Below are 27,077 nucleotides of genomic sequence, written 5' to 3' on the forward strand. Positions count from 1 at the left end.
GCTCAGTCCAAAGGTGGAGAGGAAATTTGGTTAACTCCACCTGCAGTTCTCCATGCTGGTGGTCTGTCCCTGGAGCCAACTTTTTGTATCAGAGGAGGGATAGCAAGATGGTGGCACATCTGCCGAGTGCAGCTACCTGGCAATCTCTGCATGTAACAAGGTAGATTCAGCATCTTCACCAGACACTGCCTTTGATCACCAGATCTTTCAGTCTGTCACTCTTCCTTGATCTGTCTCAATTCATTCTGCTCTTTCCCTATCTGCCCCCCTACCCCCCAACCTCCTTATAACTCACTGGAAGTGACTTCTCATAACACAGGAATGCTCTCATCTGGATTTTTTCCCCACCTAGCTTGTGTTTTGTAGGATTTAAAGCTTCGGAAGTATCCTGATTGGGAGGCAATTCCAGACCATATATCTATCTGAGGTACTGATATGCCCCCCCCCCCGTCACCCCGTTCCCCAGTTTATTGTCCTAAGTATCTCACAATTTTCAGTGTATTTCTCTTCACAGCACCTTTCTGCGACAGGGCTGTGCTGTTTACCCACATTGTACTGGTGGGGAACCCAGGCACAGAAAAGCTAAGTGACTTGCTCAAGGTTTCCCCAGAAGCTGAACCAAGGTCTCCAGAATCCCAGGCTAGCATGCTATCCACTGGACCATGCTTTCCCTATAGATAGGGGGAACAGTTTGGGCACTGAGAGTTTGAGTTATTTCTATGGCCTTTGTGGACATGGTTAACCCATCTATCAGTCTAAAGAAAATAAGATTCTTCTGTTATGTGAAGATATATTTCTGGTAAATTCAAATTTTCTCTCTGTATCCTAGCAACAATGAATCAGATACAGTCCTATATTAACTGTCTCGCAGCTTCAGTTAAATTCCTGGCTACGCTCTAAGATCAGTCCAGAATATTTCAACAGAAGGAGAATCTTTCATCACAACCAGCCCAGGAAAGCTTCTTGGATTGAAAGTAATTTTTAGTCGTATTTGCTAAGTTTGCTAACTCAGTGAATATGGAAGTCAATGATTTATTTACGATCCAATTAGGAGTACATGTTTTTTAATCAAAGTAACACACTTTAAGTATACAAAGTCAGAAATGGCTGTCCAATATTTCCAGGAAACTGAGCCAGTGAGCTTAATTCATATAAAAGCTTCTTTGCAATATGAAAATGCTTTCTGAATATATTCAATGTTGTTTAGCTATAAAAGATTAAAGTTGTGCTTTCTCCCTGTTTAAGGACACTACATCTTCACTAAATAAAAGCTGCTATAGTATTTTGCAGTTATGGGACATGTACCCTTTGAATGTTTAAGTTTAAGTTAAGTTTCCATGTAAGATGAGAAAGAGAGATCATTGTAACTGTAGTAAGCAAATATGTTCCAATTTGGTAGACTGCATAAACTTCCTGGAATGCTTTGTCTCCACCTATTGACTTCCCCCTTAGCTGAAATACCTTTGTTAGTAATGTTTAAGACTTGTCTTGAGAGCTTCTATTGTAGAGCAAGCTGTCATGTATGGTATGTGTATGCGTTGTAGACAATTATACACAGAGCAATTCACTCAGTCAGATTCTACTCTTTGCTTTGTAAATTGTTTCGCCATTAAAAAAAAAAAAAGAATTGAACTGCATTGGCTTTGCCATGGAAGGGGGTCTCTGTGGCATAGGGCACAAATCTGTCTTGTTTAGATTGCCACATTTAGTATGGAATGGAAAATATTTCTGCTAGGTACAGTATATAGACCAATTTCAAATTTAATGATTCCATAATTTGTCAGCCGGTTAGAGTGAATGCTTTATCTTCTCCTTCCCTCATGCAGCTAAAAAGCAGAGAGGAAAGACTTTCTGTAAGAGGGTGTGGAGAAAGCTCCAGAATGTTACTCCGTATTCTCATTAAGATAGTGTGTAAGCACAATGTGGTTAAGCGCTGTCGTCAGAATTCAGGCATGGTTTCCTCATCTAATGTAGATGCTGTAGCATGTTATAAGACTACTGCAGTTGATCAGGGAAGTAGTTAGCAACCACCATGTTTGACCATTTGGGCTAGACTCCTACTAGTAACTTGTCAAATTTAGTGTTCACAGGGCTTTAACAATGACCCAGAGGGCTGCTTCAGGGGCCCTGACATGTGACATGCTCTTAGGGCATGGCTACACTGGAAATTTCAAAGCGCTGTCGCGGGAACACTCCCGCGGCAGCACTTTGAAGTGCGAGTGTGGTCGCCCACAAGTGCTAGGAGAGAGCTCTCCCAGCGCTCAGGGTAATCCACCTCCACAAGGGGGTCAATTGCCGCATGCACAGGCTGCGGGACTAAAAATAGCGGTGTAGACATTCCTGCTCAGGCTGGAGCCTGGCCTCCGAGACCCTCCCACATTGCTGGGGCTCCGAGACCCTCCCACACTGCTCAGGCTCCAGTCCAAATGTCTACATTGCTGTATTTATTTCTGCAGCCCGAGCCCCAAGAGCCCAAGTCAATTGACTCAGTCTCTGAGACCGGCGCCACAGGTTTTTCTTTGCAGCGTAGACGTACCTAAGCATTCCTCTGTAGCGAGCTCTCAGAAACCAGCTTGAGTGCCCAGCAGCCACCACGCCCAAAGCCAATAAGCACTTGCTCAGGAGCAGGCTCTTCCCCACAATCTATTCACCTGCCTAGGACAGGCTCCCCAACCCAGCCCTGCTTAGGGACAGTCTTTCCCCCACCTTCTCCGGTTCAGCGTCATCATTTCTGTTGCTTTCACCAGTGTTTGAAAGTGCCTATTTGTGCCAAAGAAATACATTCCAGACCAAGTTCATTAACACATACCAGCTACCTCACAGTGAGAGGCTTGGGAAAACCAGAAATCCCTAATAAATAAGGCACTGCAATATGGCATTAGAGAGTCCTAAAATCAGGTCAGTACATCATGTGCAGTGTCAACAACATATGCTCTGAGCACATGCATCTGTACTGTAAACAAAGGGGCCAACAAACCAAAAAAAAAAAGATATGGTTGTTACATCTTTGAGTTTTTCCCCCTCTGGTAAGATTTACAGACACAAATTACACTTGTTAAGTGGTTGGTAAAAGTTTATTGTCTATGGCATTTTAACAGCAGTATGACACTTCCAACTTCACCTGGTCCAGAAGGTAACAGAGAAATTGAGGAGAAGTTTACCCATAGTTTAAATAGTTAGAAATGGGTGGTACAGAGGGAAGACGTGTGACAAAATTATCATTTACCGTAAGGCAGAGGGGACGCGTAGAGGGAGGGGACGTGGGGTCATGTGCCCCCTCAGATTTCTGCCAGGGTTTAAATGCCCTGCCCTGAACCCCACTCCACACTACCAGATCCTTTAAATCAGAGGCTCTCAAACAGTGGTCCGCGAGCTCCATTCAGGTGGAGTGCCTGGGCTGCCGCACACAATAGAGAATGAAGGACCACCCACCTAATAAGTGGTGCCACGCAGGCATGGCTTCACTAATTAGGTGCCTGGACCCTGGAGAAGACGCACATGTAAGGTGAGGTCGTGGCCTTGGGGAGGAATAAGGGGTAGGTGGGAGGGGGCAGTGGGATGAGAAGAGGGGTGGGTGGAATTTGGGATGTGCAGGGCTGCGGTGGCCAGAAAAAGAGGCGACTTTCCCCAGCTCCAGGGATGCGGCTGCCGGGGAGAGACAGCCCTCCTTCCCAGCCTCAGCTCTGAGGCTGCTGTGGCGGGAGAGAGACCCCCCCTCCTTCCCAGCCCCAGCTCGGGAGCTGCCACGGCAGGAGAGAGACCCCCCTCCTTCCCAGTCCCAGCTCGGGGGCTGCCACGGCGGGGGAGAGACGCCCCCTCCTTCCCAGCCCCAGCTCGGGGGCTGCCACAGCGGGGGAGAGACGCCCCCTCCTTCCCAGCCCCAGCTTGGGGGCTGCCACGGCGGGGGAGAGAGGGCACATCCATCACACTAGAAAGGTAAGACTACTGATATTAAAATATGAGTTGTGTGCTTTTATTTGTAGAACAAAAAAACCCGTTAATGATTAAGGTTTTTTTATATAGCACTTTTATCCAAAGCACTTTACAGTAGTTAGCTAACAGTACAAACATTTGGAAAGATCATTTAGTGGTCCGCTGAGACCCTCTGCAATTTTCAAGTGGTCTACGGAAAAAACAGTTTGAGAACCACTGCTTTAAATTATGACCCCCATTATCATCACTTATGTGTCGTCTCTGCCTAAAGGAGGCCTGAAAAATGCAAACCCAAGAAAAATAACTGATTCTCAAAAAGTGGCAAAAGCAACCTCTTACAAAAGCAAGAGATGACATTACAGAATTCAAGGTTTTTGTTTCTTTAAAGGTCAGCAACACATTACAGTTGCTGCTGTTCCTTGTTAGGACTAGCCAATGCCATGCGTAAAGCCTCAATAAAGGATCCTCAGTAACAACCATTATGTAAAGTTTGGATGGTGGATAATTCTCTCTCATTTACTGTGAACTTTTAACCAGATTTTTTCTTTTTAAACAAGGGGCTCATTATATTCATTTACTTCACAGTGCCATCTCAGCCAAGTGAGGATGTGCTCTATGAACCAGAGAGAGGTAACTTGGCTCTGATGAATGGTCACGTTTCAGAACATTTCTTAAGGGGCTGTCTCAGGTGGACAAAGAAAGAAGCAGACATTTTCACCTGTCAGCTATTCTTGAGGCAGACACAATATTCACTCATCTAGCATCTTCTACTGGGCCTGTAGATGCAGCAAAGCTTAGCCAAAGTGACTCGAAAATAATTCAGATACTTCTACAGACTGGGAGCCAAAACATGCAGCAAAAACATGAGGGCAGGGCCCAAAGGGACTAGGAAGTCCACAAGATTCGCACTGTGCCATCCCCACTCCCAGAATCCAATTCAGGGGCTGTGGCCAGACAGCCTGTGGTCTCTGGCTAGTCCCAGTTTCTATGCATGGCTCTTAGGGGCCATGGACATCCAAGTATATGTTGGAGCAGCCCTGAGGCTACTCTAAATTACCTCAAGGGTCAAACCATCCCCCAGATTACCTCAGAATCAAGGAGCTACAAACATGACTAAAGCCAGCTTTGCCCTCTGCCCCTCAGGACCTGTGCTGAACACAGTTTGGTTGGACCAGATCATCAAGGGCATACATATAGTTGCTACCTGTCCAGTTTTTTCCAGGATCACCCCTTTTATGAGGTAGCTGTCCTAAAAAATGTGTAAGCATGTTCAGTACACACTGCCAGCTGTCCAGTTTTGTGGGCTCAGGATCATCCAGGGTGTCTTTTTTTTTTTTTTTTTTTAAACTTCCAATGTGGCAACCTTAGGCCATAGACCTGGGGAGTTTTGCCTGTCTGTGGTTAGATGCTGTTTTTCACTTGCAGGTATGCTCACCTGCTGGCACATCCACCATTTTTTCAGATCTCTGTTTCAGGGAGGGTATTTCCAGGAATAACAGTGGGTGATGTTTATGTGTCCTAGTGGGTTGGCGGTTTGGCATGTGGATTATTAATGCTGCTGCCACTTGAAACAACTCAGAGAGATTATCCCTCAACTTGAACTAAAGGTTCAGAGCTGGAACAGATTCTTCAAAATTGATGCACAAGTAATGTAGATTGTCTTATATGAACAGGACTGTTCTTTGGCTGCCTGGAATATTCTGAGTGACCATCACTCAGAACCAGGTCTGATAAAGCAGTGATCCTAAACCAGGCTTGAGTAACAACATTTCACGTACTACCTTTGCAACTCTCCCCTTGCTAATTCTTTTCTTTGGCACTTTTAAATTAATTTTTAATACATTTTGCTGCTAAAATACCAGGACTTTTTCCATGCACAGAAAGAACACTAGAATGAGGGCTAAAAACAGTGTATAGAGAAATATTGCATCACAATAGTCTCCCTTTGCAGTCTGGCTTTTAATGAGCTACATTTCCTGAGTAACTAGAGCTGTGTTTTTGATTGTGCCCCCCCTCCACCTGCCCCCACCAGGATAAAGTGAAAGCATTCTATATACCCAAACCTTCAAGTAACAAGCAAGTAGTCCATAGAAAACCAACCAATATCAATGTGACAAAAAATCACATTTGTTCTGTGTTATGGCTCTCAGAAAAAAATAACCTCAAATTTTTGGGTGCCTCACTTTGTGGATACCCAAAGTGGGCCTGATTTTTAGGGGTGCTAAGTACCTGCACCTTCCATTGCCTTCAACACCTCTAAAAATCAAACCCAAGGTATCTTAAAATGGACACTCAATAACTGATGCACTCCCAATATGAGTAACCACTGGTGAAAATGTTTGGTCTTAACCTCTACCTACATGTCTCAATTCCTAGTTACGGTGTCTGTAAAGGGAGATAATGCCCTCACCACAAAGCTGTATGAAGATTTACCTCACTGTAACCATCCTGAGATCTTCGGATGGTAGGCACTAGTGAAATGCACAAGTGCCAGGTTTAAAGTCCAATATCTCAACACTTTGGGGCTTGAAATGCAACCTTTGCACCATCAGAAAGGCCAGAGTTCTAGCTAAATGAGTAGGCACAACACCTCTAGAAGTTCCCAAGATATCCAATTTTAATGGCATGACATTTTAATGTATGTAACTTTAGCGCCCCCGTGGTCAAGATGGAGTCTGCTCTGCAGGCAGCTCTGGCCAAGAGAAGGCGCACACAGGAATGCAGCAGGAAAAATCCCTTCCACCCCAGGGGCATCTGTTCCAAACCCCCCAGAGTGAACACACATCCCCACCAGAAAAGTACAATGGATATAAGAAAGGGAAATATTTATTTACAGAGGGATGAGAGGAGAAAAACAGCAAGGGGAAATATAGGGGGAACAGTAAAACAGGATTTTTTTAAAATCATGCATTTAAATCAAGGTCGCACAGGCCCAGTGGTAGCACAGTCTGAAAGGCCAGACACCAAGCAATGTGTCTGCACACAGAGTTTAGGAGTCCTGAGCAAAGTTCCAGTCCAGTGGTGAGTCTTGGGTGCTCCTAGTCGTCTTCGGTGCCAGTGAACTTTCCCCAACAAACCCCTCCAGTGCCCTCTTCTGCCGCTCTCTGCAAAGCCACACACAGTGACCACCTCCCCACTTAACTAGCTACAGCCTCCCTCCTTATTCCCAATGCAGAGTTGTATGCACCAGTACTCACAGCCCCAGGCAGCTCTGGGCAGTGGTGATACTGGGTCCAGCTCTGGCCTGAACTTCTCGGGTGACTCCTCCCTGGCACAGTGCTCCTCCTGGCTTCTGTCCTGGGGTGTCCCTGATCCGTGCCCTGTCCTTCCCAGGCTTCAAGCAGGTTTTCTGCTGCTTCGCTTTGCGAGAGGCCTGCTTGCTGCAGCCCTTCTCTCTGGAGCTTCAGAGCCACCCCTGGAGTTTCCTTCCTTTCTCTCACTGCTCCCCCGCCCCCTTAGGAAAAAGATTTAAAGGAGTCATGCTCTCTAAACCCCAAAGGTGTCACATGCATAGAAAAGCAATTTTAGATAATTTTTTGACTATTTAAAATTGTCCTTCAGAGGTCTTTTCATTCCCAGGATCAAGGATTTCAGATTGAATGCAAGCAAAAAGCAAGGCTCAAGCCTAGATAAGGATACTTGCATATTCCATTTATGATGCATGTAGGATCATTGCACTTTTGCGGAATGGCAGAGCCTGGAAAGTTCATGGCTTTGAGACTTGTAAGCAATATCGCAATCCCAAACTCATCATGCTTAAACATCATGCTTCCAGCAGCTATTCAGTCTCTCTCTCCCTCTCCTTTTTATATTCTGGCATGAAAATAGCCATGCCATAGTCAAGATTGAAATTAACTTCCTTCTGTAAACCCAATTTTTAATCCCTAATTTTCCACTAAGGAAAGCAATTCTTGACATGTCACATGCCACATCTCAGCCAAAGGTAGACATTTTTCTGGAAAAGTTGGAAAAACAGAGATGGGGTTTTAAACTTTCGGCATTTAAATTTTTTCCTTATCATTGACTTTTTTTAAAATGTCTTAACTGTTTTTGGCCCCTCATGTCTCCAAAACAGCCTCGCATGCTAACATCACATTTTTGTTGTGGACTTCTGAGAAGTGTCTTATTGTATTATTTTCTGAGGGTGAAGCTGCTGGGAGAAATCACAAAGGTATATATCATGTTATACTGGAAGGCAGAGCAGCAGCTGGGGCTGAGACAGAGTGGTGGGGCTGGGGCAGGAGCAGTCTGGAGCTGGGTGTCGTGAGCAGCTGGGGAGAGCCGGGGGGACCCTGGGCAGCGGGCCCAGCACAGGGAGACGCCTCAGACAGGAGGCTCTGCAGGCCAGACTCGAAGGGGGATTGGTAACCCCGACAGGGCGGAGGCAACGCTGGGAAGAAGGGCCCTGCCACCTAGAGCCTGTGGCCACCACCAGAGCGAGTGTCCAACCCACAGCATCCCTGCAACACAGCCAGAGTCTGAGAAGGCATCCTAGGATTTACAAGGAACAGACTGTGAACTGCCCGGACATTCCAGAGACACTGTTTGTGATGTTCCCTGCCTCAGAGCGGGGTGATGTGTTTCCTTAACCTTTCCCATTTTCCCTTATTCTTTTTAAAATTAATTGTTGATTAAATAACGTGCATTTGCTTCAAATTGTATGTAATGATCAGTGGGTCAGAGAAGTGCCCAGAGCAGAGAGAGTACCCTGGAATGGGGACACCCTAGCCCCTGTCCTAGGTGACCACAGCAGGGTTGGGGATCAAGCCCCCCAGGAATCCTGGGCCCAGCCTTGTTGGGGTTATGAGGACTCTGCCAGACAGGAGAGTGGAAGGGGAGTCCTCAAGGGCAGGGAGGCCACTGGGTAAAGGAAGTGGGAGCGAGGACTCGGATCCTTTCGCTAGCTCACTTCACCAGGGTAGTGCAGAAGCCAGGAAAGTTCCCCACAATAGCGGGACTATTCCCCCGCTTACATATAGAAGATTACACCAAGAACATAGGATAAGAAACGGGAGAGAAAAGTCAGCTAAGAGGAACAACCTTGCCAGGCCCCATTTTTGGTTAACCGCTTGGGCCAAAGGTCAACAATAATATCAGCACTTGTTGCAGGGTGTTTAGAAAGCACAGAATGACAAAAGGAAAACAGAAGGAGCCAAGTAGCTCAGAGGCAGATCACTTCACACTTCTGCACTTTTCTTTTGTGGAAAATGTTGGCCCAATGCTTCCTCACTGCTCCCTCCCTGACCAATTCTTGGCCAATTAAGCGCTACCCCTCACCAGCTTCACTGATCTCGGAGAGAAGAGCTGGAAGCCCAAGAATTGTAGCAAGAGGGTTTCCTCCCTCACACTAGTCAGCCCAGCCAGCAGGCCTGTTCTGCAGAACACCACCCCAGAATGCAGTGCAGGGAAGAGGGTTTGCTGGCTGGCTGTAGTGCAGATTGTACCACACACACACTATAGTTGAGACCTCTGTTCCCCTCCAGAGCGGCTGCCATGGTCATGGCAATTGCACGGGTGTACTCAGAGAGGGCGGAACAGTCTAATAAGCACCTCCAGCCTTAGCCTTTTTGGGTGGGGTATGAAGCAATATTTTTCTCCCTTGTCCCTAGACTCTTGCTCGCAGTAACCAACTTCTGACCACAGTTATCTCCCTGCTATGCCCAGACCAAGTCTACGGATTTTGGGAAGGGTTAGTGTGGGGATTCTTTGAGATACATAGCAAACTAAAGTGCCTTTTTTCACGTATGTATGTGGCAGGGAGCAGCAGGGTGGATCTTGTACAGCTCGGTGACCAGGATTTTTCAAAAGTGGTTAGTGATTTGAGTGCTCATCTGATTTTCAGAAAATCAGACCCCTTTAAGGTATTTCAAGTTGTACACCAAAAATAAAGTCACTTTTGGAAATCATTACCTTTTGACTTACAGGGCTGCACAGTTTAAACATCAACAAAAAATACACCCCAACTACATAAGTTAAAAACTGCTTTTGCTTCCATTAATAAAAGGGAGGGTTACCTCAAGAACAGAATTTTCAGACAATGGTTTCTTTCTTTGAATTAAAAATACTTTTATTAATTAATATCACACTAGCAGGTAGCCTCTGCAGGGGAAGCATTGCTACGTATCTATTAGAAATTGTAAATTAATTTATAGTGAAAGTTAATTTACAGAGAATGTTTCCACTTCAACAGTATGTTGCACTGGGCAGGGTGGGCAAAATCTGGATTCCCAGCTAACCCTTCATCTCTTTCTTTCCTTCAGACCTGTCACTTTTTTTGATCTAGTCAGGATCACTCAACCACAAGTGCTGCATTTTATGCTAGTTCCATCTGTACCTAGTTAAAAAGATTTGAATCACCCACATAGACTTTTTAGCTTAACATATTGTCCTCTCGAGACATTTGGTAATTTGTACGTGAGAAGCTAAGAGTTGTCTTCATTCTTGGGCTAATTTTAGTTTGTTATTTATGTTTACTTACATTTTTGTTTGTGCAAGTCTTTCCAGTACTTGACTTGGATTGTTAGTATTTTTGCTGGTTTCTTTGGCTGTTTTTGCCTGTAAATGCCATTCTCTTGCCAAGATCATAGTGCATCCGTCAGGTAAGTAGTAAGACATTTGCAGCCTTCATTCGGCAACTTGGCTGCCTGCCTCCCATTCCTCCTTCTGCTTTAAAATCAGGCAGATGGCATCCGGTCACATGAAGAGAACCATTTACACCTGTTATATCAGCTCCTACCCTTCCTGAAGCCACTGACCAGTTTGCTTCCTCTTTATTATCAGCAATGCACGCAAGACAGCAGAATGGATTTTATGGCTTCAAAATGTTTTGGGCTGGTGTTTGTTGTCTTTTGAAAGAAGATGAAGAGGTGATTTGATCATGGTATATCATCACCTTCAGGGGGAGAAAGTGCCAAGTACTAAAGAGTTCTTTAACCCAATGTAGAAAGGCAGAACAAGAAACAATGCCTGGAAGACAAATGCAAATTGGCAACAAGACACAAAGGTTTAACAGTGAGGGTGATTAACCACTGGAACAAATTATTAGGGAAGTGGTGGATTCTCCATCTCCTGATGTTTTCACATAAAGACAGGAGGCTTTTCTGGAAGATATGCATTAGCCAAATACAAGTTACTGGGCTAAATATAGTGTAACTGCGTGAAATACTGTGGCCTGTGGTAAACAGGAAGTCAGACTAAATAGTCGAATGATCCCTTCTGCCCTTAAAAGTCTATTAATCTAAATTTCTCTGCTGTATATAATTCCAGTTGAATACAGCAGGAGTTAGTAATACACTGCATACCTGAGCACCAGAGGGAGCATATGGGATATGAAAAGAGGTGCAGTTGTTATACCTGTAGCCCAATCCTTCTTCCCAAACTAAGCAGTTCTTCTCCCTTCATGATCTCACTCTCATACCACTAATTCCATTTGGTGATTAGGCCTGATTCCTGAAAGGGTCTGTCAATGGTAATTTCCTAATGATCCTCAGGAGGTGCTCAGTGCTTAATAACTTTGGCAAAATGCTTACCATATGCAACAACCCTCCAAACAAGTTAGTCTTGTCTCCAGTAGGACAGGACAGGCTTGCACTGTGGGCTGATGAATCTTAGCACAAATTAAAAACACTTTTAATTCTCCCTGCAATTTACTCCAACTGTGCATCTTGCTTTCTTGAAGTGTAATTATTTATTATATTTTTACTTAGGTGCAGGTGAAATATTTCTATTACTCTACTGCAATAATTATGATAATCAAGAATGAGATGGAGAGAGAAAAATACAGTAATAGAACGGCATTTGGTCTTGCACAGAACCTCTCGGAGTCAGAGGCTCCAATCCACTATATCATCTAATTTATCATTCTTATCACCACCTTCAAACCCCTACAGAAATCTGCCACTCTCTATTTGTTCCCCCTTGTAAGGCTCAGAATGCCGCCCCCCTCCACTGCACTCTGCCAATGCTCCCAGCCTTGCCCATCCATTTGACAGCTTCTAACACAACCACCTCCATCCCCTTTCATGCAGTCCCCTTTGCATGGTGTGATGCTGTGAGCTCATCAACAAGGTCCCTACCTTGCCTACACATAAGTCCCTCTTCAAGATCCATTTCTCCCATGCTGCCTACAAGCTGACATTCACAATTTTTTCTATTGTTATTCCTGTTCCCTTTCCCTTGACTTCAGTCTATCTTTCTGTCCTCAACTTGGGGCAGTGATTTTCCTTCTTCAGGGTTTGGAAAACACCTAGCGCACAGCGGATGCTACTTCAAATAAATTAATAAGAATATTGGCAGTATTTAGTACACAGGAAAAGGAATGCTGGGGCTCAAAAGTGAAAGACAAGGACCTTCACGCTGGGAAAGTTGGCTCTAAACTACTGGAGATCGCCTGAGGCAAACGTTCAATTTATCAGTAGTTCCCTGTCACAATATAAAGAAACAAAGGAAAAAGAAGGAAGCCAGTAGTTCCTGTTAAGTGGTTAGTGACTGCTACAGTTAACTTCATTTAAATTACAGTCTGAGCAATATACACACGCACACACTCCTCACCAGCGTTCTTTGTCCAAGGACTTCAAAGATGTTCTGCATCTCTTTATTTTTGCTTTTCTTTTTCAATGCAACTCTGAGCATAAAAATCTGCTCCTTCAATGTGAGGTCTTTCGGAGAAGCAAAAAGTGCCAGACCTGAAGTCTTAGACGTCATTGTAAAGGTACGGTCATTTGATTAACCAAACATGTAACTCTCTTTGGACTTTTCAGCTAAATCATTCTGCAGGTTATTTTATCTTTACACACAAAAATTTCAAGTTAATGAATATCTGAGCATTTTGTACTGCTAATGGTAAAAATCAGTCTGTAGCCCAAAGCCACATGTCCAGGAAGTTTTATTTATAGAATAAAGTAACAATAGAAACTGCAGATGCAATTTCCTTCATAAAGTTAGAGTTAGGAGATGCTGGGAGTCTTTGATGCACAAGAAAAATATCTTGCCCTTTGAATCCATTGAGCCTTATTTACCTTATTTATTTAATCAATCATTACTCTGAAAGGCTCTTGTCTCACTAAGAAATGATCATCACAAGACATTCCCCTTAGCAGGAAAATATAGAGTCATAGATTCTAAAGCCAGAAGGGACCATTACAATCATTTAATCTGCCCTCCCATAAAGCACAAGCCATAGAATTTCCCCAAAATAATCCCTAGAGTGTAGCTTCTAGAAAAACATCCAATCTTGCTTTAAAAATTGCCAGTGATAGAGAATCCACCGCGACCCTTGGTAAATTGTTCCTATGTTTAATTACTCAGTTAAAAACGTATGCCTTATTTCCAGTCTGAATTTCTCTAGCTTCAACTTCCAGCCATTGGATTGTGTTACACCTTTCTCTGCTAGAGTGAAAAGCTGATTATTAAATATTTGTTCCCCAAGCAGAGATTTATAGATGGTAATCAAGTCACCCCTTAAACTCAAAGAGCTCAATCTATTTATCTTACCAAAGAGAAGATTATCACTACAGGGCACGTTTTCTAATCCTTTAATCATATACACTATGTTGTTTAAACTGTTTCATAAGCGGGTACTATTAGAGCAGTAATTTAAAATTCAAAACCCGACTAATGTATTGCAAGAAAAACACATCATCACATTTTCAATGTGTTTCATGCATGAGGCCACTTAATGTTTTTAGAGGAGTACAGGTTAATTTGAAATTAAACCATAAATACTGAAACCTTCAGATCCATGAAAATTATGGATTGTAACTTCAAAGCCTTGTTTAAAGAGGTCATAATGATTTGGGATGTGTCATTCTAGCAGTGAGAATGTATACACTTATTCCTAGCACTTAAAGGTGTAATTAAAGTATATTAGAACAGTGGATCTCAAACTAGAGGCGCTGCTTGTTCAGGGAAAGCCCCTGGCAGGCCAGGCCGGTTTGTTTACCTGCTGCGTCCGCAGGTTCAGCCGATTGAGGCTTCCACTGGCCGCGGTTCGCCGCTCCAGGCCAATGGGGGCTGCGGGAAGGGCGGCCAGCACATCCCTCGGCCCACACGTGCTTTCCCTGAACAAGTGGCGCCCCTAGTTTGAGAACCACTGCATTAGAGCTTTGATAAGTAGAATTAGTCAGTTCTTACCTACAATTATTAATATGTCAGTGTGTATCCTGGGACCAATGTGGCTACAACAGAAGTCAGTCCAATAAATGATATTACCTCACCAACTTTGTCTCTCTAACATGTCTTGGGTAATTAGTTCTCCTGTTCTAAAGTAAAATGCTCTTACTCTCCTGTTTTCAGATACTATATTGGATTCATTTTACCTGCTAAAGGGTTACAGTAAGGATTGTTTAGAATTATGACTGGAGGCTTTACTCATGCAGGCATTCCTTACTCATAAGGGTAGTCCCATTGGGATTACTTATGTGAGTAAAGGTTTACAGGATTGGGCCTTTTGTCAGTGTTTTTATCTCCTAAATGTCAACTAAGCTAGAGAAGATTCTGCTTCCACTGAAAAAAATTAGATCAGCATATCCTCATTTGTCCCTTCCACATGGTCTCAAAACTAAACCAGAAGGGATTTGCACTACATTTACTTACTTTGTAGCAGTGCTTAGTCTCTCCTGAAATTGGATCATTTCCAATTATCCTGCCAAAACAATACTTTATACCTCATTCAAGTTTCCTATTTAGAGCAACAAATGCCCTTTCATAAATAAAAAAATATTAATATAGAATAGCCACTGGATATCTGGGCTGGATCCTGGGCTCTGGTATTCTGCAGCACAAAGCAGTATTTAATGCAGCTTTAACTGGACAGCTAGGGGTTTTCCAGTGTAGGGGAATCCCCAACTACTAGAGTTTGTTCTGTGCTACCCTTTTCCAGCTGTAGGGGGGCATGCTGGCATGGAGAAGGGATGTGGCCACATATTCCAGTGATCCTGTCAGTGTAATGGCTTCTTAAGAGCCATTACAAGCTAGCATAGGTTAGAGCTACCCTGTGCCTGTTCTAATTGATTGGGGTCCTTATGTGCCAGCCACTGTGTAAAAAGTAAAGAACTATTTAAATGAGCTGTTCCAGTCCCTTGGGTGCACAGTTGTGCCTGATTGTTCACAGATATTTGTGACTTGGTTTTTAGGTTCACCTTTTGTCCTACAATATTTACATTTAAATCTTTCTGATAGTCACTGTGATGGTCTGTACCTCAGAGGAACACCCTACACTCCCAGGTTCATCCTTATAAAATGATTGTGTGGTATTCAATGCAAAGTTTGTCATCTCAGGTGTCTTTGGAAGTCTCATGATGTACTGAGCATTGTTGTTATAGGTTGTGATTTCATGTATATAGTTATGAGGCTGAAAATGTGTCCTCATGGCTTAAAACAAGCTCAGACAAAAATTCTCCATGAGCAGAGGGGCAATTCACACCTCATCAGGGCATGTATGGGACAAACCCAGCCCAACCTCACAGGAACAAAGGATACTGGCCTAGGCAGCAACAAAGGATCTGTTGCACTCTTGAGTGAGTTACCCCCCTTCCTTTGGTCAGTTTGGGACTACGATGAGGTAATGCTCACCTGAGGCTGAAGGGGGGAGGCAAAGCCAAGAGGAAAGAAAGAACATGATAAAAGGGAGAGACGTTTGCCATGCTCTTCCTCTCCCTTCCACCTCCATCTACAGACATCACCACCAAGCAACTGAAGTGCTGATCAAAGGGGAGAGTCTGGCTGAAGGGCAAACAGCCAGCCTGTTGTGAGAAGCATCTAAGTTTGTAAGGGCACTGAAAGTGTTACGTTCAGCTTAGAATGTGTTTTGCTTTTATTTCATTTGACCAAATCCAATTTGTTTTGCTTTGACTTATAATCACTTAAAATCTATCTTTGTAGTTAATACATTTGTTTGTTTAGTCTACCTGAAGCAGTGTGTTTAGTTTAAAAAGTGTCAGAGACTCCCCTTGGGATAACAAGCCTGGTGCATATCAATTTCTTCGTTAAATTGACAAACTCATATAAGCTTGCAGTGTCCAGTGGGCATAACTGGACACTGCAAGAGGGAGGTTCCTAGGGTTGTGTCTAGGACTGGAGATATTAGCTAGTGTCATTCGATTGCACAATCCAAGCAGCTTACATGCCAGAGGCTGTATGTGAACAGCCCAGGAGTGGGGGTTGTCACAGCAGAGCAGGGTAAGGCTGGCTCCGAGAGTCAAGGATGGGAGTGACCTAGCAGATCACCAGTCCAGATAACACCAGGGGAACGTCTCAGACACATGTAAGGAAAGAACAAATTCTAGAGATGCCAAGTAGTTAGAAAACCTCAGTGTTACATTCAGGTCTCCTGCTGTAACCGTATTTCCCTGATACACTGATATTAGTTCATCATTGTATTATAGTAGCACCCATAATGTCTTATGTCCAAACATAGTTAGTTACAGTACCTGTCCCACAAAGCTGACATTCTATGACTCTAATCCTACAAATACATATATGAGTAAATTTTCTCACACAAGTAGTCCCGATTACTCAGGGAACCAATGCAACTGTCACTGAAGTCAATGGAAAGACTCTTATGGGCTTCAATGGAAATTGGGTCAGGCACCGAGTAAAGTTACTTGTGTACATAAGTGCTTGCAGGATTGGGTCCAAAGAGGACACAAGCTACAAAGGATGGGGAAGAAAGATAAAATGTAACAGAGGTTGATGGTCAGAACCACCAGCTGGGGAAGATGAGCAATGCTCTCTAGGGTTGCCAACGCTCCAGGATTGTCATGGAGTCTCCAGGAATTACAGATTAATCTTTAATTAAAGATTATGTCCTCTGATGAAACCTCTAGGGAGACATCCAACCAAAATCGGCAACCCTAGCTCTTGCCAGCAGCAGCTTGTCCATTTCCTCAGGAATTTTTTTTTAATGGGTTCATAATCAAAGGATTTTTAACACAAACAAACCACTCAGAGCAGTGGGTTCCAAACTACCAGCTACTTTGCTAACTTTCCAGCCAGCTGGGAGGAAAGGACATACCCTTCACCCATGGTAGCTCCCACCACAGCTACTTTCCATCTACCTTCTAAACCTACCCCCAATTACGCATGTGACAGGCAGGACTCTGGATTACCCCTCATGCACTAGGGCTTGTGGAGGGGTAATTGTCCATGTCACAATAATCAACAATCAATTTTTCTCTTTGTTCTTTTCAAAAATTTTCTAACCCTTGAAAATATACTGAGCGAAAACAGACTTTAAAGCCTTTGCTCTTTTCTGCTGCAGGTTATTTCTCGCTGTGACATCATGCTACTGATGGAAATAAAGGACAACAGCAACAAGATATGCCCTCTTTTAATAGAAAAACTCAATGGGTAAGGCAAACTACAAATGTGTATTCACTAACACAAGTACATGCAGAAAGGCAGAAGAGCTGGCAGAAAAACATAGGAATTGCCATATTGGACCATGGTCCCTCTAGTCCAGTCTCCTGTCTCCAACAGCGGCCAGCATGAGATGCTACAAATTAAGGTTCAAGAAGTGGGCAGATAGGTTTAGACCAATGAGGGCCAGATTACCCCTAATTCCTAATAGTTAGAGATGGGTTCATATGCTTTTTGTTAGCATAGACCAGAGGTGGGCAAACTACAGCCCACGGGACCATCCTGCCCAGCCCTTGAGCTCCCAGCTGGGGAGGCTAGCCCCTGGCTCCCCCCCTACTGTCCCCTCTCCCCCACGGCCTCAGCTTGCTGTGCCGCCAGCACTCTGGGTGATGGGGCTGTGAGCTCCTGCCAGGCAGCGCGGCGGCATGGCTGGCTCTGGCCGGGTGGCGCGGCTGCCAGTCCTGGTGCTCTGAGTGGCATGATAAGGGGGCGGAGAACAGGGGGGTTGGATAAGGGGCAGGGGGTCCTGGGAGCAGGGGGCGGTTGGATGGGGCAGAGGTTTGGGGGGGGCGGTCAGGGGAGAGGGGGCAGATGGATAGGCGTGGGAGTCCCAGGGGGCCTTTCAGGGGGCAGGGGTGTGGTTAGGGGTCAGGGCAGTCAGGGGACAAGAAGCAGGGGGGGTTGGATAGGGGGTGGGGTCCCGGGGGGCGGTTAGGGGCAGGGAGTCCTGGGAGGGGGCGGTCAGCAGATAAAGAGCAGGGGGGTTGGATGGCTCAGGGGTTCTGAGGGGGGCAGTAAGGGGGTGGGAAGTGGGAGGGGAAGGATAAGGGGCAGGGGCCAGGCTGTTTAGGGGGTCACAGCCTTCCCTACCCGGTCCTCCATACAGTTTTGGAACCACGATGTGGCCCTCAGGCCAAAAAGTTTGCCCACCCCTGGCATAGACTATTATAACTATGGATATTCCTGGTATCCATATAAAAATTCAATCTTTCTTTGATTTTTGCTAAATTCTGGCCCTCAAAACACCCTGTGGTAATGAGTTCCACAGTCTAATTACAGAACATGTGACAATGTATTTCCTTTTATCTATTTTGAATTTTTCCACCTTTCAATTTAATCGAATGTCCCCGTTTTCTTGCATTGTGAGACAGGGAGAACAGACACTCATGATCTACCTTCTCTAAAGCATGCATTATTTTATAGATTTCTGTTGTGGACCTTCTTTTTTGCCTCCTTCCTAAGGTAAACAATACCCATTGTTTCAATCTATCTTCACATGATAGCTTTACAAAACCCCTAATCATTCTCATCACCTTTGTCCAAACCCCTCTAGTTCTGCAATGCCCTTTTTGAAATGGGCTGACCGGTACTGCACACAATACTCTGACATGGGAAGGAAAGGACAGATACAAAAGTCCATGTGATCTGCTAAGCACCAGAGCACTCCATTGAAGAATCAGGTCTTTAGACTGAAATATCTCAGATTGAACTTCATGCATAAAAAAATACAGTAGAAGAGAACTAGCCTCTTTGACTGGTTTACTGAAGAAGACTAGCAACAAAATCATTTACAAGCTAATTTTGAAAAAAACGTGTCTGATTAGGGTGGGATTCAGTAGGTCTAAAACTAATGCATCCTGGGAAATAAGATGAAGAAAGAAAAAGAAAGAAAGACTTGGCTGACAACATACAAAAAAGGGGGAATTCACTTTTAGCTAGAAATAGTCTTTGCTGGATAAAAATAATACTGAGATTAAAAACTATATCCCTGTAAGTTTCTGCTCTAGAAAATGTAATGCATATATGGATGGACGGAAGTGAGGCACAGGAAAAGAATAGAAAGTACAGTACAGAGCATAAAGCCTGAGGTTAAAAAACGCAGCATGAGAGGTGTAGAAAAAAACGATGTGAATAATACAAGATAATACCAAAGATAGGGGTTTTTTAGGTGACTTATCTCTGTAACCCAGCACAAGAAGTCAGTGCTCCAGACCCTCTTACATGTGTTTACTAATATAAGATTAAATAGAAACCCAGACCTTTATAGAGACAGAAATCTACTTAAAATATTCTCTTTCTAGTCAGTCCCAAGAAGAATATGACTATGTGATCAGTAAAAGGTTAGGAAGAAAGTCCTATAAGGAACAATATGCTTTTATCTATAGGTAAGTGAATTCCATACCTTATATTTCTGTCTCCGTTTGCGAACTATTCTTATATAGTAGACAGATTACAAACTAATGCAGAACGCAGCTGCCTGCTGGCTTCCCCGTGTCAATGCCAAAAAGCCTATCACACTAGTTCTCACACTACTACACTAAATTCACATTCACTTCCAATTACAAGTCAAGATGTTGACTTTGATACAGAAAGCCCTATACAAGGAGGGTTCTGGCCATGTGAAACCCTGGCCCCTCAGTGGCGAAACTCCCATAATTTTCAATTGGGCTAGGATTTCCTCCCACATCTCTCCCTATGTCCCGTCATGACAGCAGTGATCCATACCTGCCAACATCTTTAGACAAAAAGAATAGTAGATTTTTAATGTGAATAAATTGAGTTGGGCCTGGCCTATCTTGAAGATTTGCCCTAGTTACAGCCATCAGTGTAGCTGTACCTGTTCAACCTCAATGTAGACAAGCAAAGGTGCTATTCTGGCCAGCCTTCAGTCTCTGGAAGTGAAGGAGATGGGATGGTAACTCTGAGCTAGAAATCATGGTTGATGTTGAAATGTACTGTTATTCTACTGACATATTGAATAGGAATTTTATTAAGTCTTCACAACTGCAGCGTAATGTAGCTTTTGCTACTAGCCAAGAAATTACAAAGTGAACTGACATGACCAAACTATTAGTAAATGTGATATCTAATATTCTATTGATGGGTTAAATTACTTTGCAGATCAAATGTAGTGTCAGTGAAGGAAACCTATCAGTATCCAGATATTCAGCCTGGAGATGTAGATGCTTTTTCTAGAGAACCCTTTGTTGTCTGGTTCAAGTCTCCAAAAACTGGTGAGAAGTTGCCAAGATCTTATTGTCCTCTCTCAAAGTTTTTATAAAATGAGAAAATAATGAATGAAGTCAAGTTTCACTACACATAGGGTATCTCAGGATTTGGGTAGCTTGCTGTAGGAGTCTGAGATAGCTAGGCTTATCCTCATACGAAGCTTGGATTTTGGTATTTAGAACCTACTTTAATTGTAAGATTGTTGACAAGTTTGCAGACTTGGAAGGAAACTTCACTACACGGGGCCATGTCATCCCTTCCACTGGGCAACATGAAGTGGGTAAAAAGGGCAGAAATCCCAATCTAAAGGCCCTATTTCTTAGTAGGATAGAGTTCACATTGCAGGGCATAATTCCATAAGACATGGAGCACACGCCTGTCTCATGGACATTATCAGAGGCTCAACATATCTGAGGATAAGGCTCTAATTCCCCTAGCCATCAGAGGCAGAGAAGAAAAAGGTCATCAGTGATTGACTTCCTCAGAAATACAAACTGGACCTAGGTCTCCCACATATTTAGGTTTCTGTTGATAGGATATAAATGTGATTTGTGCTGATGATGCAACAATCAAAGTTAGTTTTGGTACTGGTTGTCCATAGGGCTCTCATTTCCTTGTAGGTCCCGTAACACAAATTGACATCATATTCTAAAGAGCAAAATAGCTAGAAGTGGGGAACTAAGTGCAATCCTTCTATTAAAATTTGGCTAAAACCAGAAATAAGTACTTGGAGAAGAATATTGCAACCTTATGCTGTATCCTTTTCAACTGAAAGGAAAACATACAAAAATGGGTTTTCCATTATGTAAAACCCTAAAATGTGCAATATATGTCAGGTTAGTGATCACTGTCTTTTGAATGAAAATCTAGCAGCTGGACTATTAAAGTTCAGATATACAAGGTGCTGAGCACTTGTCCTGATCCAGTAGAGTACTTAAGCAAACACTTAATTTTATGCATGTGAGTGACTCCATTGGAGTCAATGGGATTATTTTGTGTGCCTAAGTGTTCTGTTGGATCAGAGCCTGAGTGCTCAACACCTTGCAGGAACCAGACTTAATAGCTCACCTGCTGGAATTCCTATCACCGTGATCACGAATGCTGCACACAGCGCCCATTTAAGAGAGATTTTTCCATAATGGAAAAACATTTTGTACACTTTCATGTCAGCTGAAATGTCAGATCCATTAGTCTGACAGACACCAGGGGCTAATGTGCTTAAGATAAGATGCTTAATGATACAGGCTATCATTCGTCCTCAGACTAACTACATTCCTCAGTATAAAAAGTTGTACGAACGAAGTATTTTTATTAAACACCACACATTTTCATTTCAAACTGCTTTTTCTTATCTTGATAATTATTTTTATAAAGGTTAAAAATCATTTAACCTTTTTCCCTGTGAATTTGCTTTGTTTAAAAGTTGTTAAAGAATTCGTGATAATCCCTCAGCACACCACACCTGAAACAGCTGTGCGGGAAATTGATGAGCTTTATGATGTGTATTTAGATGTCAAACAGCGCTGGAAATCTAAGGTGAGTCATCAGTAAGCTCACATATTTATACTGCTAAACATAGATTTGAGACAGAAAGAATGTAGTGACATTGAATCATTTTGGTGCCAACATTATGAGGCTCGTGATTTCAAAACTGTTGATGCAGTTGTTAAGAAACTGACACATTTTCATATAGTTCTACACTTTCTGATCAGTAAATCGGATGTCTCTGTAGAAAGTAAAGGAGTACTTGTGGCACCTTAGAGACTAACCAATTTATTAGAGCATAAGCTTTCGTGAGCTACAGCTCACTTCCTGTAGAAAGTGTGCTTCTTAAAGTGTCTTCTCCCTCACCCTTGTGTTCTGCTCCTGAGAATGCACAACTGCAATCTGGTTCAAAGTCAGTCTAACCAGGCCAACCTTACCACAGGTAATTAAACAGATGGAGTTTCAAAAGTGACAATTACCTGAAAATGGTGTTGCCATACCAGGAACTTATTGACCACTATCTTACTTCAGAGACACAGAATATCCTCCAGGAAAAGCAAATGTATCAATTTCTGCTCTATGTTTGTTCTTCTCTCTCCCCCACCACCCTGGTACTGACATAGTAGAGAGTGATTTCCTGGCATAGTTAGAGATCCTGGTTCTGATCTCTTTTTAAACTGGTGTAAATCAGGAATGACTTCATTGAAGTCCATAGATCTACACCATTGTAAAACCAAAGACTCTGAGATCAGAATAAGGTTCACTATACTTGACACGGAAGTTTAGCTCATTGCCTAATCTACTGTGGTATCCTGTCCCCAGCAATGAGCCATATATAACATTTCAGAGAAAGAAACAAATGCACAATGTACCTAAACCAATGGTCCAATGCTATACACTGGGGTGGAAAATTCCTCCCTGATCCCCGGAGACAACGAGTTGGAGTCCTCATTAGTTGACCGTATATAGCCACAAATGTTATTAATGGGCATAAAAACATCTGATACTATTTTTAATATTCATCCTCATTACCTGATTACACCACGTGGCAATGAATACTACAGCGAGAATAAAGTATGCTGTGGGATGGTGATATTTGCTCTAAATTCACTGACCTTTCATTGATGGCTCCCTTGTTCTGCTATTATGAGACAGGGTAAATAGAAAACAGCACTTTCCATTATATCCTTCATCATTCAGAACATCAACTAAGTCGCTTCTAATACTTTCCTTACCAACAGTAGCTTTGGCAATATCTCATACCTTTAGCCATTGTTGTTGCATCTCTCTCTGATCTCCACTATGTTTTCTTTATGTGGGTGGACAGAGTACTCCGGCATCCCAAGCTTTTTAAAGGGGCAAACATCTTTAATGAGCTCTCTGCTCCAGCTCTCATGTCCCTCCCTGTACTGCACCCTGTCCATTCACCCACTGAAGAATCCAGCAAGTTTAGAGCCCATCGAAAGTGTATGAGAAGTCTGGACTGAGCCTCCCTGCATCTCCCATAGCATGCATTACTGTATCTCATGCATCCGACGAAGTGGGTATTCACCCATGAAAGCTTATGCTCCAATACGTCTGCTAGTCTATAAGGTGCCACAGGACTCTTTGCTGCTTTTACAGATCCAGACTAACACGGCTATCCCTCTGATACTTGGATCTAACATTGTAACTGTGTCTAACAGTCAAATGAAACCCAGTTGCTGAAAGCGTCCTCCTAAGTTGTGTACAAGTTCTGAATCTGCACAGATACACACACAGGCAAACACTTACATACGTGCTTACCTTACATTTGTAAAGCTACGCACAGACAAACATTTTGCAGGACACAGAACGCTTTTCTTTATTGCTCTTTGAAATGTCTATTTTGGAGACACAATTTAAGTGGCATCAAGAACTGGGCTCATCATGTGCACAATGCAAAAGATGTGGGTTCTTAAATATTATTTGGGGCCAATTAAACAACATATAGTTTGGCTCCAACACCAAATCTAAAGAAAATAAGCATTCTGAAAAACTTTCCCAGCTTGCTTTGCTGCTTTCATTTCCAGCCCTCTGCTCACCACATTACTTACAAGTGTTCTGTTCTCAGAGATGGAATATCTGCCAGTGAAACTCCCAGAATAAAAATTACAGCTGCTGTTCAGAAAGAAACCTATATGTATATTTAAATCTCTGTATATCTTTGTACAGTGAAATATGGGCTCTGCAAATAGGATGGTGGATTTTTTTTTCTTTTAAACTATATGCCAACGTTGAAAAAAAATCCCATTCCTTTCTTTCTCTCTCTCTCTCTCTCACACACACACACACCCACACACACGCTTACTTCCTAAGTAATAACAAACAGGTATTTAAAGATTCTTTATATCTAATTAGATGTCAGGCCAAATCACACCTATAGATCTGAACCTCCTACCCATGCAAATATTGGTTTGGAGCAGAGTTTGCAATTTCAGTCTTTCCATAATGGACCAGATCTGAGCAAGGAGTTTGGAATTTGAATCTAGTGTCATCGGACACTACTGTAATAAATACATAATATAACTAGTAAATCAATGTTAAGATTACTTCTAAGCCAAATTCATCCTTTATGCAATCTGTGGACATCACTGGAGTTATAGCTGGGGTGGTATAGCTGGTCTGATGACTTCAGTGGAAGCAGGATCAGACCCTCTATATTAATCGTATCTATTTCAGTAATACTCAGACGGAGGCTTACGAGCCACAAGTGGCTCTTTAATATGCCTCCTGTGGCTCACCGCAGCACATGATATTAAAACACTGTGTGATTTAAATTATTAACCAGTCTAAGTTATTAACCAATCAGGATGCTTTTACTATGTTATTAACCAATTGTATGATAAAATAATAATACTTGCTCAGTCATGTTGCTGTGAGAATAATTATATATTTCCCATCATACTGTTTAACTAAGAATAGTACTATAGTAAATGAAACAATGAATTCACATGACTGTGGCTCTTTTGGGTAATGTTGATCGCTAGTTTGGCTCCTGAACCACTGAGGTCTGAGTATCGCTGATCTATATATTTTAAGCATCCATCTCTGTCTTCACTGGAATTTTTAAAATGGTGTCTTTGAGGATTTATTGCTGATAATTCAGCTTGTGTCTTACAATCCTGCCTTTCAGAACTTCATCTTCCTGGGGGACTTCAATGCTGGCTGTGGTTATGTTCCAAAGAAGCACTGGAAGAACATCAGGCTGAGAACTCACTCAGAGTTTGTGTGGCTAATTGGTGACAAAAATGACACAACAGTTAGGAACAGCACAAACTGTGCATACGACAGGTAACAATTGACTTGAGAAACATTCAGTGAGTATCCTCAAAGTAGAAAGCACTATGCCTGGTAAGGTATTTGCAGGATACTAGGTCACATGAGATGGAGGGAGTACCACAGAGACATTGGGAATGGCCAGCGTTGCACTAAAGAAACCCTGGTGTTGGTTACTCCATTATCGTGTCATTATTTTGCTAAATCACTCAAGCACTCACCACACAACATAGTTACTTTTTTTTTTTAAATCTTCAAAATCGGACACATGTCTAGGAGCATTAGCCACCTCTGAATGACTCTTTGCTTCTTTTAGAATTGTGATCCAGGGTGAAAAGCTCATCAGTGCTGTTGTCCCAAACTCAGCTGATATCATTGATTTTCAAAAGGCCTTTGGAATGACTGGAGAGCAGGTCTGGCTTCCTTTTTGGTTTTTCATTACAGGGCCATATGCAGTGCTTAAATAATGAGTTTGCCAAATAAAGAATATTCTGATTTTGGATGGTACATGTTGAATAAATTGTCTTCTAATCCACAGAAGCAATGTGCTACATCTCTGTAAGCCAATCTAGCAGCTGGCTCCAAGAGAGGACTCTCAGCTTCCGTAGTTGTCTGGTTAAATGTACCTGCTAAAAGCACAGTGGGTTAGCATATCACAATAGAGTGGGAAAGGTCTTTTTGGAATGGTGAGGCATAATGGCAGAGCTCCTGTAAGACGACTCACTGTCTACTGGTACTCTGTCTTGAAGAGAAACAGTAATGTTTCGATGTCCAGCAAACAGACACAATAAAGCAACCAACTATGGCCCTATTTATAAAAACAGTCTTAGCTTCATTTCCAGGTATAAAACCTTTACTTTCACAGGAATCACTTCACCTACCACTGAAATGCAGCCACCCCTAGAATAGAATATGGCAGATAGCTAACAATGCATAACAGCACTGCACAACAGCACAGGAATAGGACACGAAGGGAAGAATACTCGTATCCAACTAGAGCTGTGGTTTGTGCTACCCACTGTGAATATATTTTTTTTCAACTTCGCAGGCTCTGGAAGTTAGTGATCACTTTCCAGTAGCGTTTGAGCTGAAAACTGCTCGGGGTTTCCAACTAAGATCACTTGCTGCAGAGAAAAGAAAAACAAGAAATCTACACCATTTGTCTTCCTAGGCACACTGGATTTTCTTGCTATCATCCTTTGTGTGTACATTGAAATAATAAAAACACATCCCAAACATTCACTGTAAAACAGATGATATTTAAACCTTCGCCTAGTTGCACTCTCTCCTGATGCAATATTTAGTAGAAAAATCCAAAACTTTGTTTATATTTGAAATATCATCTAAGAAAATGAATGAAGTCTGTAGATTATTATAAGCTAACTAAAAATAAATCAGCTAAAATTAACATTGCTGAATTCTTGTCATGCTAAATACAAATGTAGTGAGATATTTTAATGTGAAATGCTTTCACACACTCTACTTCTAGGCCTGTTGGACTGAGAAGTCTGTTTATTCATATTTGGTCTAGATTTCTGACATTCCTGTTTTGTCATACAGGTAAAAACTTTTAGTGTCATGGGCTCAGAATAGTGCTACCAGGGTAGCACGACTTGCAGTATTCTCTTATTCTGCTCTTTAGGACAGATCAACTAACTTCAACTGAGCTATGGCAGTTTACACCAGCTAAAGATCTGCCCCATTATCCCACCTTGTTTCAGAATATAGGTAAAACAGGGCAGAATGAATCAAAGCATCCAAAGCAGTGAGCATATCCTTCGTTTTCCTTCCCCCAGCCCAACTTATTTTATTTAGACTGAGAATTTCTATTTGTTCTCCCATCCATCCATGTTGGACATATATATGGAACTCCAGCTTGTGATGGTGCAAGTTATTCGTATGAATCAAAGTGATCCTAGACCCCCACATTTTTAAGCAAGGGCAATTCTTTATGGGAAAGTTGCTTAGCCCCCTGAAAGATGGGCTCATTCTGGATA

At 42.7% G+C, this 27,077-nt stretch overlaps 1 protein-coding gene across 2 annotated transcripts; it reads left to right on the top strand.

Moving 5' to 3' along the window:
• The first annotated feature begins 12,461 nt into the window (after nucleotides 1-12,461).
• Nucleotides 12,462-26,300, top strand: DNASE1L3 (deoxyribonuclease 1L3). Of its 2 annotated transcripts, XM_073354824.1 has the most exons (8): nucleotides 12,462-12,643; nucleotides 17,192-17,280; nucleotides 19,371-19,454; nucleotides 20,191-20,303; nucleotides 21,722-21,834; nucleotides 24,938-25,095; nucleotides 25,397-25,493; nucleotides 26,129-26,300. In XM_073354824.1, the coding sequence occupies exons 1-8, from the start codon at nucleotides 12,512-12,514 to the stop codon at nucleotides 26,249-26,251; spliced, it is 909 nt and encodes a 302-aa protein (XP_073210925.1). In that variant the 5' UTR covers nucleotides 12,462-12,511; the 3' UTR covers nucleotides 26,252-26,300. The 2 variants fall into 2 exon arrangements, with proteins under 2 accessions (XP_073210925.1, XP_073210926.1); XM_073354825.1 differs by lacking the exon at nucleotides 19,371-19,454.
• The last annotated feature ends 777 nt before the right edge of the window (nucleotides 26,301-27,077 follow it).

This window comes from Lepidochelys kempii, chromosome 7, assembly GCF_965140265.1.
Source record: "Lepidochelys kempii isolate rLepKem1 chromosome 7, rLepKem1.hap2, whole genome shotgun sequence".
Lineage (NCBI taxonomy): Eukaryota > Metazoa > Chordata > Testudines > Cheloniidae > Lepidochelys > Lepidochelys kempii.

Coding starts and splice junctions, on each gene's coding strand:
- DNASE1L3 (XM_073354824.1), top strand. CDS start 12,512: ATGTTCTGCATCTCTTTATTTTTGCTTTTCTTTTTCAATGCAACTCTG. Junction 19,455..20,190: donor CAATATGCTTTTATCTATAG/GTAAGTGAATTC, acceptor ATTACTTTGCAG/ATCAAATGTAGTGTCAGTGA. Junction 20,304..21,721: donor GTTCAAGTCTCCAAAAACTG/GTGAGAAGTTGC, acceptor TTTGTTTAAAAG/TTGTTAAAGAATTCGTGATA.